This window comes from Gavialis gangeticus, unplaced genomic scaffold (assembly GCF_001723915.1).
Source record: "Gavialis gangeticus isolate Ggan-Ray unplaced genomic scaffold, GavGan_comp1, whole genome shotgun sequence".
In the NCBI taxonomy this organism is placed as follows: Eukaryota; Metazoa; Chordata; order Crocodylia; family Gavialidae; genus Gavialis; species Gavialis gangeticus.
The window spans coordinates 36,480,683-36,491,555 of record NW_017728994.1 but is presented as its reverse complement, the minus strand read 5'-3'; the positions used below and the strand labels follow the sequence as shown (position 1 = coordinate 36,491,555).

The 10,873-nt window shown below is 43.9% G+C and overlaps 1 protein-coding gene across 1 annotated transcript in view; it reads right to left on the bottom strand.

The window, feature by feature from the left end:
• Window positions 1–3,691: 3,691 nt before the first annotated feature.
• The window catches only part of STAMBPL1 (STAM binding protein like 1), a 29,826-nt gene continuing 22,644 nt past the window's right edge, over window positions 3,692–10,873 (bottom strand). Inside the window, exons 10-12 of the mRNA XM_019502577.1 lie at window positions 8,332–8,444; window positions 6,810–6,909; window positions 3,692–4,016 (exon numbers count right to left, since the gene is read on the bottom strand). Coding sequence (XP_019358122.1) covers window positions 3,960–4,016; window positions 6,810–6,909; window positions 8,332–8,444 — 270 coding nt within the window. The 3' untranslated portion in view covers window positions 3,692–3,959. The remainder of the gene's footprint in view (window positions 4,017–6,809; window positions 6,910–8,331; window positions 8,445–10,873) is intronic.

Here is a 10,873-nt window from a genome sequence, read left to right as displayed (position 1 = left end):
TTTTTTTTTTTTTTTTTGGCTACAGAATAGCAGAGCATTTTTTTCTGTTGCCAAAGAACTCAGAAGGACCATACCTATGGATTTGTATTTGCAAACTTTTCTGAATCACAGCTGTAAACTTGTACTAACACCATGTGGCATCCTCTGGCACCCTTGAAAGGATCTCAAAGTACCCCAGGGTGTCACTACAGTCTGGTTGGGAATCCCTAGTCTACTGTCTGAAATAGTACAATTCACTTGAACAGTACAATATTAGTGTCCAAACCCTTTACTTGCCAGGTACAGCATTTTAATTTTCATGCCATATTCTGACACCCACAGAAGAGTCTTGATTTTCAGAGATGCCAATGGAATGGAGGCATCAGTTTATCATCACAGTAAGCCAGTCCTGCCTCTGTTTTCACAAAAACAGATGAATGTGGGTACCAAATTAGTACTTCATTTATAGCTCTTGTGCTCTGCTGACCCACTGGACTCTTGTGGTCTCATCAAAGGGCTGGAAGGAATGGTTGCTCAGAAGTGGCCCCATGCACATGTATAAAAGCCCCAAATGTTACCCTTATAGGAGATACTTCAGCAGTGTGCTTAAACCAGGGATGGACAATTATTTGGGCTTGAGTGCCACATGCACTGTCTTGGTAACCTCTTGTAGGCCATCAGCAACTTCCTTCCCACCCACCCCCAGCAACTCACAAAAGCTCCCAATGTGGGATGGAGCCCCAGGTAGCTGTGCTCAGGAGCAGGACAGGTGGGCATGGGTTCTGCAGGCAGGGCCATCCAGGGAGCAGAGGGCAGCTCTGCCCCACCCTGGCCCGATACTATTACTGTCTCATGATCCCAGCCCTGGCCCTAACCACAGTTCCTCACCCATGCACACTGCCTGCATGGCTCCTAGGAGCTGCATCCAGGACTGCTATCTTGGGGTGGTGATAGTGTGGAGTCAAGGTGGAGCTGGAAGCCACCCCTAAGCCTCACTGTGGGGCTGCAGCACCTATGTGCTCCACCTATGTGACTCCTATGGAGGAGGCTCAGGAGGACAAAGAGGGGGCAGGAGACAGCCACGTGTCAAGGCCAAGCCCACCAAGTGGGGGAAAACTTAGCCGCCTTCCCCCTACTCACCAGTCCCCTCCCACAACCCAGGGTATGCAGCCTACAGGAAGGGGAGGAAGGGAGGTGGACCTGGCAGTGACTCCATCACTTGGAAAAGTGGCCAGGACCTGGAGGGGCCGGGGGCTCCCACCACAGCATGAGCATCCCAGGGTGAGCTGCAGGTTGGCATAAGACAGGGGTGCCCCAGTGCTGCATGCTTCCCCTGGCCCCGGCTGGGTCCTGACCACTGCTTCCACAGGTCCTTGCCTGGCTGTTCAGTCTCCCTGGAGACTGGCTCCCAGCCCTAGATGCTGCTCCCTGCCTGGCCATACATTGTCTCCATGGAGACTGGCTGCCAGCCCTGGCCCCAGATGCAACTTCACAGGGGCTGCTGCTGCCCCTGCACCACCCCACCCCAAGCTGGTGTGGATGAAGGCTGCCGCCAGGGCAAGCTGGGGGCTGGCTTGGCATGGAGGTCCCCCTGTGCTGCCTGGTGGGGCTAAGAGACTCACTGCAGGCCAGGCAAAAATCACTCCTTGGGCCGGATCCAGCTCACGAGCCATATTTTGCCCACTCCTAATTAACTTTTCCAGTTAGGCTGGACTGGAACTTTCATTGTGAATGCATGACATCACAGTGTGCAGTACAGCTGTGTGAAACTTCGGGTGCTGATTCGATTTGGAGGAGATTCAGCCTGATTTAGTGGCTGAATCTCCGAATCTGAATTGAATCAGGGGACCAATTAAAAGGTCTGAATCAATTCGAAGCTCTCCGAATCAATTCGGAAAAGATTCGGAGAGCTTTGGGGATTCAGGCAGTCCGTGCTGGCTGCAGCAAGGAGCTGGACACGGACTCCAAGCTAATAAGCAGGGGATGGGGGAAGGGAGGCTGGAGAAGGGGGGAGGGGACCATGGGGGGACCCCTGCCAAGACCCATCCCCTGCTTGCTCCCCCCCTCAGCACTCCTGACCCTGCCTGGTCTCCCAGCCCCATCCCCACCATGGCTGCCCCGCCCGACCCAGCTCCTGGCCCTTTAAAAAAAAAAAAAGCCTCCACCCAACTTGGGGGGAGGGCGGCAATCCCTGCTGTCTCCCACTGCAAGGAGGGCTCTGCTATAAGCCCCCCAACCCCTGCCTGCTACCCCCAGCCCCTCCATGGCTGCCCCACCCGCCCCAGCTCCAGCCCTTTATGAAAAAACACCCCCTCTCCCTGACTCATCGGCTGCTGAAGTGGCCTTGGGGCTTCTGGGGGCTCGTGACAGGGCCCCAGTGCAGTGCAGGGCAGCGAGGATCACCCTCGGCCAGGCAGGAGCCAATGTGTCAGGGCTTTTTTTTTTTTTAAATGGCTGGGAGCTGGGGGGGGAAGAACAGCTATGGGGGGAGCGGGCAAGGGTCAGGGGGCTCATGGCAGAGCCCCCAACATTGTGTGGGGCAGTGGGGGTTGCCCCTCTGCCTGGAAGCACCCAGTGAGTTGGGGCTTTTTTTTTCCCCCAAAAGAGCTGGGAGCTGGGGCAGGTGGGGCAGCCATTGAGAGTGAGCAGGAGATGAGGCCTGTGTGATTCGGAGATTTGGCTGATTCGGCAGTAGCCGAATCTCCGAATCAGATTTGGCCGAATCAATTCAGGAGATTGACCTGAATTACCTAATCGAATCACAGTCCCCTGAATTGGCCAAATCTGAATATCTAGTGAATACGAGCCATTTCACACAGGAGCCATTTGACACTGGAACCGACACTGGCAGTTTTATCTGATTGGTGTGGTTTTTGGCTGGCTACTCTGTAAAACTAATCGAGGTTAACCTCCGGTTTTAAAATTAAAGTACTTTTGCTTATGTAACCCTAACATCTGAGGTATACAGTTCTCACTAGTTATCAGGTGACGTATCTACATTTTCTGCCTTGAAAATTTAACATCTGTTTCTTTTTGAAATACTCTGAAGAGTAGGTTTCTTATAGAAATCACCACCCATTATCCTAATGGATGTGTGGTGTGTTTTGAGTTGGCAACTCATTTTTTGTTTTGGATCCACAAGGCTTATTATTTTTTGCTATCCTGAATGCCTCTGTCTCCAGTTGAACAATTATTCAATGCATTCACCTGTTTTGTTTTGTTTTTTCAAAATGCTCTGCAACAGAAACTGTTACTTACTTTGTTTTTGCAGCATTTAGGATGATGGCTAGCTATGAGGTGGTATCTGAATATGGTAAATGATGAGGTTAGTACCAGGTATTCAGAAAGATGCAGAACACATATCTTAACAAATGTCTATAGAAGTTCCCTGTGTAGGAACAAAATTTTTATACTTAGTAAACTTCTTCCCTTCTTTAACCTGAGACAGATCTCTTAGCCATGCTAAAATTCATGTTGGGTGTCTAGGCAGGTCCAAAAATTATTTAAAGAAATTATGACTTCTGCAGCTTCTACAGTTATGGCCTAAGTTGTTTGAGATTGACCTATTGCCATTTGTAACCTAATATATGTGCACTAAAAATCCACATACCTGGAAGATATGACAAGCCATTATTAAAAATCTGTAGATCAGAGAGAAGTTAAAGCAAGGCAAAGTGACCTCAGAAGCACTGTACCAGTTTCATCAGCATCATCATTTGTTGTCTGAAGTTCACTTTATTGCGGTCTTATATTATTTCAGATACATTTGCAGATCCCGATTTAATGACATTCTGAACTCTATCTTGACACGGCAATAAAATAGCTTCAAAATGGGCAAGAGCAATAAATATCAAATCATTAAATGTAAAATATATAAATATAAAACATCAGTCCTTCCTGAAAACATTGTAGGAAAACATAACAGCCATTTTTTCTATTTTGGGCACCTGTTAGGTAGGAGGTTTTATCTTCCTTCCACATCACCTTAGATCCCGCATGATTATTTGAACATCTTTCCCAACTACATGGGCACAGGTCTGTAGAAGAAATCAATCCATTACTCATTGAAATCAACCAATACAGGAAAGTAGGTATCGTCTATATATCGTAAGAAATTAACTGGTGATAATCAATTCCATTTCCAAAGCTAGACAGGAAAGAAGAATTCTATACATTATATGATTTTCTTTTGGAGTCTCTTCTCCATGAAGACCAATAGGGCTCATTCAGCATAATGCTTCCAGTCATTTTTAAAAGCTGCTGACCAACAGCCTTGGAGGTCAAAATCCTCCATTCATCACCAGAAATTCTATACTTGGCAGCGATGCAAGTCCTTACACTACTCTGCCAACATTCATAAATTTGGACACGGTAAACACTACCACTAGGGAGAAAAGGTATGTAGTATGTGATATTATACCTTGATATCCTTGTTAGGGCTGCTAATAATAAGGATGCCAAACAGCACTGTTAGTATGGTTTTGTGATGGGAATACTTCATTTAGTATCAGCAGGCGTACAAACAACCAAACCATTTTACATATGTCCCCATACAACTATTAAATGGCAACAACTTTTGTTCACTGCTAAATTCGACTGGACTGAAACAGGATGCATGATTTATTATTTCTTATTACACATCCAAGACTATTTTATATAATTCCTGTATGTACAAGTGATCCTGCCTCTGTCATTTGCCTGTTAATACACAAGTTCAGTCCAAAAGCTGAATAGAAAAATAGCTACACCTGCAAAATTAAAAAAAGAAGACCTTAGTGCGTAGGAGTAAAATTTTGATACACGTTATAGTTCTTTATGCCCCAGTACACGCTGCCTGGGACCATGTTTCACAGTGGAAGCTGTGAGCGTACTGTTTCACATAGAACAGGAGGGTGGAGGCTTCAAGTGAGAGAAACCTACACTCTAACCTCTCCCAAACAAAGTAACCTCTAACACAACCAAGCTTGTGTGAGAAGCATATAGGCAGAGAGGGTAGTTTCTGTTTTTCATAGTGATATCTGAGGCAACACGTCTCCTAAGACTGTTGCTAGACGGGTGGAGTTAGCACTTCACTTCTTTACCCATACATTTTCATGGCTGGATGTGCCAGAGATCCAACGCATTGGAGCAGACTTGATTAATCAAATCTGCTCTGCACGCAAGCTAACGCACACAGCGCTACATCACTTGCAGTTGTAGTGTGGATAAAATGGTGGCAGTGTGCTTTTGAATGAAAACATTTCCATGTGTTTTAGTTCAAAAGTGGACCGCCACCATTTGGGCACACTGACACACAGAATATTTTGCCACTTATACAACTATAAGTGACGCAGCACTGGGTGCTTTTCAAAGCACTCAACGCTGCAGTGCTTGCATGTGTAAAAATGTTCTTGGTGCCTTAAAAAACAATCTAGCCTTAAAGGTCCAAGCATGTTTGGAAACAGCCAGACTTTTTTTTTTTAAATCATAAACTAAACTTTGAACAGGTCCTTCTGAAATGTCATATATTAGGTATAGCCTTTTTTCTTAACAAAATATTACAGAGCACAGGCACCCACTTTGAAGGATGCAGATTCTCTTGAGAGCATGACAGATTGGCAATGCTGAAAGGCAATTTATAAGATGATAGAATGAACTACTTTTTTTGTATTGTGAAATTTTGTGATTCCAGCTGTTTGCCTGATGCTTGCTATAGAGAATGGAATGGATTATGTGGCTCTGATCAGACATACCTAGCACTCTTGTAAAACCTAAGGACAGCAGCCAGGATAACAGAACAGAACTCAAGCCACTTAAGATATTCATCACTAAATCTTCTTTAGTCTCAGTGGAGTCCATGGAAAAACTATGATTATTTTTGATCAGAACAAACTTAGGCCAGTGCCTAACTTTTGAAAACTCCACCCTGAAGGACACTTGGTCTGGTGTCCTTTATTCCATTACCCCTTCGAAAGGGAGAGACTTTTCCCCATTTCTTGGCATTTTATATTTAGGCATAAGTATAGTAACCTTATTGGTTCTTATTTCTCAATGGTTACTTACAAATAAAGACAAAAGAGCCCTATTACCATATTTGTAAATTATACTAAGATAAGGAAAGTTGGCTTTCAAATAAACAAATGAGTATCGTTTGTGGTAATGTTTAATAACTATTTATTGTTCATTCGCAGATTCTCATTATTAGCAGTTCAGTCATGCAAACAGCATGGTAGAGCCTTAAAATGCCAAACAGAAAAGCCATTTTGTGGTTACTGGAATTAACTTTGAGGGGACTGGTAGAAAGTAGGGAGAAGCAAGTGCCAAGTCTAAACACGCTTAACCTTCATAGGTTAGTCAGCAGCAATGCAGATTTCTCAGAGGTGGCAGGTGGGAGAATCCAGTTTGAATTTTTGTTAGCCATACAAAACTTCAGTGCAGCCTCTGCTTTTTTTTGGAGAGGGGCATCCTGTCCAGCTTTGAGAAAGGAAGTGGGGGTGGAGAAGAGGGAGGGCAGCCTGTTCAGGGAGCTTCCAAAGAGCTAATGTGAGAAATGTTCCTTTTCTACCTGATAGCATACCCCACAGGTTTCTATTGAGTGGTCCACGACATTTACTGGACTCTTCCTCCCAAACAGTGGCAAGAAGCAAATAGCAGAAATGGGTGGCTCTTGGAAGTAGATATTAGGAATGCACTGATCAGTCAGGAAAGACAATGGGCTATACACAATCCACATATTTCAAGGGGAGAAATATAAAAAAAATCCATCCTGAAATTGCTTCTCACAGTCAGTACTCAGCACTTGCAAAAAACCCCCCTAATTCATTCCATTATATTAAATGCAACATACTTACATTAAATAGTCTAGGTTCCTTAGTATGTGGATGAAAGCCCTTTTTTTTACAGACAGAAACTTCAAACATACCCGCATTTGTAAGTCTGAAGATGCCAGTGCTGGAAAGCAAAGAACAAAACTCATTTAAGAATTGCAAGGCAAAGAATTTGCTTGGACATTTTAAACAAATCCACATCATCCAACATGCTTTAGTAAACAATGTTTTAGTTAAAACAGGCTATTAACATGCAATACAAAGTGTTTCTCGTAATTTGTGATCACAAACTTGAGCCCAGCTCTCCCACATCCCTGTAGAGTGTCCAAATAACAAGGCTATTGAGCAATAGGGCTTGTTTCTCTGCATTCTGTCTTTTGTACAAGGCTCAGTCCCATAAGTACTCTGAAAATGTCTCCTGACAGTAGCTCATTTCTATCAGAATTTGAATGCTTGGATTCATAGCTACTGGCAGAAACTCAGGTAATAGAGGCCAGGTACTAATCAACCTTGCAAGTGCCTGCACAAAACTTAAGAATATAGACACCTAAGTCACAAAGCATGAGCCTTAATAATTTTGTTTAGTGACCACAAAATGACTTGATCAGAAGTTAACTAAAAAAAAAAAAAATCCAAAATTTGGACTACTGCACATGCTCAGAAATGAGCTAGGCTAGCCACCTGGTGCCTCACTGCCACCTATACTCTGGTATGATCCAAATCATTGTGGGGAGGCACCTAAAGTCCTGATTTCTTAGGGGACAGAGTACTGAAAGTAACTGTGTGACAAGGAGAGCATACATGTAGCTCACTAGAAGATGATGTGGTGTTACTGCCATTACCTTTTGCCCAATAGTTAATGGCAAAAAACACTTGCCCCTAAGACAAAGACCCTAGGTTACCTCAATCCCTCTTGCCTGCTCCTTTTCTTCCCCTTGACTTTTACATTTGACTGCCTAGTATCCAGCTTCACTAGAGCCTTTATTTCTGTGGATTTTAGCTCTGTACCCTCACATTCAGAGCAATGTCAGAGTTACATTCAGAGCAATGCCTAAATATCTGTAATAATCTGAGCCCATATTAACATCAGCTTAAAATGATTTGTTTTAATTTTTCTGCATTGTTTATTAACTTTTTAGGAAAAAGAATGTGTATAAAACATTATAGCTCTACACTGCAATTTCTATTTTCATACTACCACCTGATTGACCAAACAGTGGAGTTGGGACTGTTAAATCACTGACAAATAAGATCCAAAAGGGCTGGAGCTGCCACAGCCAACTGCTGTCATAAGAATTCTGTAAGAATTTACAAAATTTTAATATTAAAGGGGGAAAACTGAAGCAAGAAGGAATACTGCCTGGAGATCTTACTGGAATGCATATCAAGATGAACTTGACAATACAGGGAAAAGAAGCCAAATATATTAGAACTGTTCTCGCCCTTCACCCTGTTCGACCTTCAGAGACTGTTTTATATGTCATCTAGTTCTGAGATAGTGGGGTGGAAGAGATAGCTAAATATTACTTAGAAAAACAGAACTCACTCATTATGCTTTGGTGAACAAACAATTGCAATAGCCTCTGGTAACATTAGCTGATAAGAACAATGAGTGTGAAGATCAACACTGGATAAGAATGCAGTTTGTGTTGGATGAGTCTACAAAAAGAAAGGGAAAGTTCTACACAGTAAAAATATTTCTTACAAATCAAGGTCACAATATATTTAAAAAAACCCCAGGAATTAGTTACTGGGGAAAATGTATTGGCATTCAATTCCTTTAATTTGCTATTAAATTTTAAACTTTTCCCAGCCCAACACACTTTAGAGGATAATTATCATGAATGACTAAATCAAACACAACCCAGATACAACAGTCTCAGGAGCACATTTGTGACGGCCTGGTTGATGAAAGCAAACTCAGTGGAAATTTTACATTGCTTTTGCATCTCATTAATGTTCTGACTAAAGGGAAAGATCCTAGAATGAAAAATGTGTGGGGAAAATACTGAAGAGTGTGGAAACGACTTCATTTCAATTTTCACCATGTGTTAAATCCAGGCCATACATTAAATAATTAATACTGGTAGAATGTAAACACTTACAAGTGCTATCGAAGGGTAACAAATTGATACCTATGGAAAAATTGAAGCACGACCATTCAAACTTAATAAGACAGATTGATGCTATCTCTGTACAAAAATTTCTTTTCATATCATTGCCATTTGGTTCCAATGCAAATGTATAGGTAACAGTAAACGGGTATTTTCTATATTGGCAGTCTGATCCTGATCTCGCTTCCCCTGGCTTTCAGAGGAGTTGTTCCCAATTCATACTAATTTAAGTAAAATAAAAACCAGGCCCCCACACTCTGAAGAGGTCAGATATTACTTATCCATTAATAATTCAAACCATAAAACATTAGGGATTGGACAATTACCAGTTAAATGTTTTACTCATTTCCACAGTTGATTAGGTTTAGTTCTTGATTTGACAAGTCGATGGAATGTCATATTAATCAATTTGGAAATAAAAAAAATCCAGAGATACTCTAATAAAAGAAAGCCTCAAACTTCTTTTGCCTGCTTGCTTCTTGGTGGATTTGCCATCTTATTTTTTTTCATTGACACAAATGAAAAAAAAAGGGATCTTTAAATGAAAGCACACATTCTATTTTTTTAGTATGGATTTTGAAAAATCATTTACCTTCTCTGAAGAAAACTAATAATGCCTAATACTACTTTTTCCTAATTCCACTGTTTGAAAACCTGTAAGTAGCCTGGAGGAAAGTACATATAATTCAGTGAGGAATATGCTCTTCTCTTACATACTTAGAATTTTATATTGCTACAAATGATTGTACTATTTGTGGGCCCTGTATAAAAATGAATAGCAATAGCACAGTTTTTGCTCTTCTCCCTGCTGAAATACATCAAATAGGAAATAAATTTAAAGAAACTGCCCTTGAGAACAGACATTGCCCTATCCTGCCTCCATATACATATATACAGCTCCTGTTGAGCTATACCACGGATGGGCAATTATTTGGGCTGCAGGCCACAAATGGAATTTGGTGAGCTGAAGCAAGCTGGGAGAGCACCCCCTGACCCCACAACAGCTCATGAAAACTCCTGGGGTGCTTGGTTGGGATGGGGCCACAGGTGGGTGGGGACCAGCATCCAGGAATGGGATGGGCGGCTAGGGCTGGTGACAGTGCAGGACTGGGGCTGAGGCCAAGTCATGAGCCACTGCCCGCATGCCCTGCGACAAGCCCCTGACCTGCAGGCAGGGGCATGTGGGGAGTGGATCATGGCTCTGCCTCGTGTCCTGGCCCCATGCTGTCACCACCAAGTGATCCCAGGGCCTCTATGGAGACCGGACAGGACCTGTGTGGACAGGACAAGTGGCCAGGTGGACAGGATGGGGCTGCAGGCAGGCAGGGAGCTGTGTCCAGGGCTGGGTCTGGGGATTGTGAGGCAGTGACACCATGGGGTGGGGGCCCAGGGCAGAGCCACGATCTGCAAGCCCCTGCTCACATAACCTGTGTCTGTGACATGGTGTGTGGGTAGGGGATCATGGCTCTGCCCCAGCCCTGGCCCCGTGTTGTCACTACCCCAAGATCCTGCCCTTGCCTGTCTTTCCTGCCCCCAAACACTGCTCCTTGCCTGATTGAAGACCCATCCCATCTGCCTACCACATGCCCTGTCTGTGTGGGTCCCGCCCTGCTGGTGGGTGCGAAGTGGATGGGCCAGAGTGCCCAGGCAGCAGATCTGGGTCCAGGGACAGCAGCAGCAGGAAGCGAGTCCAGCCACCTCATTTTCCCAGCCCTGCTGCATGCCCGGTGGTGTCAGGACTGGCTTTATGCACCACAGCCCAGGCTGCCCCCTGTGCCTGGGCTGGGCAGAACCAAAGCTGAACAAAATCCCTCAGTGGGCCAGATCCAGTCATCAGGCCATATTTTACCCACCCCTGAGCTAAAAAGAAGCATTGGTGGTAGAACTGAGCTCAATAAGTTAATGCAATAACTCACGGAATAAATAACTCATGAATAAATAATAAATGTCATCCACAGATGTTAAGTCAGTCAA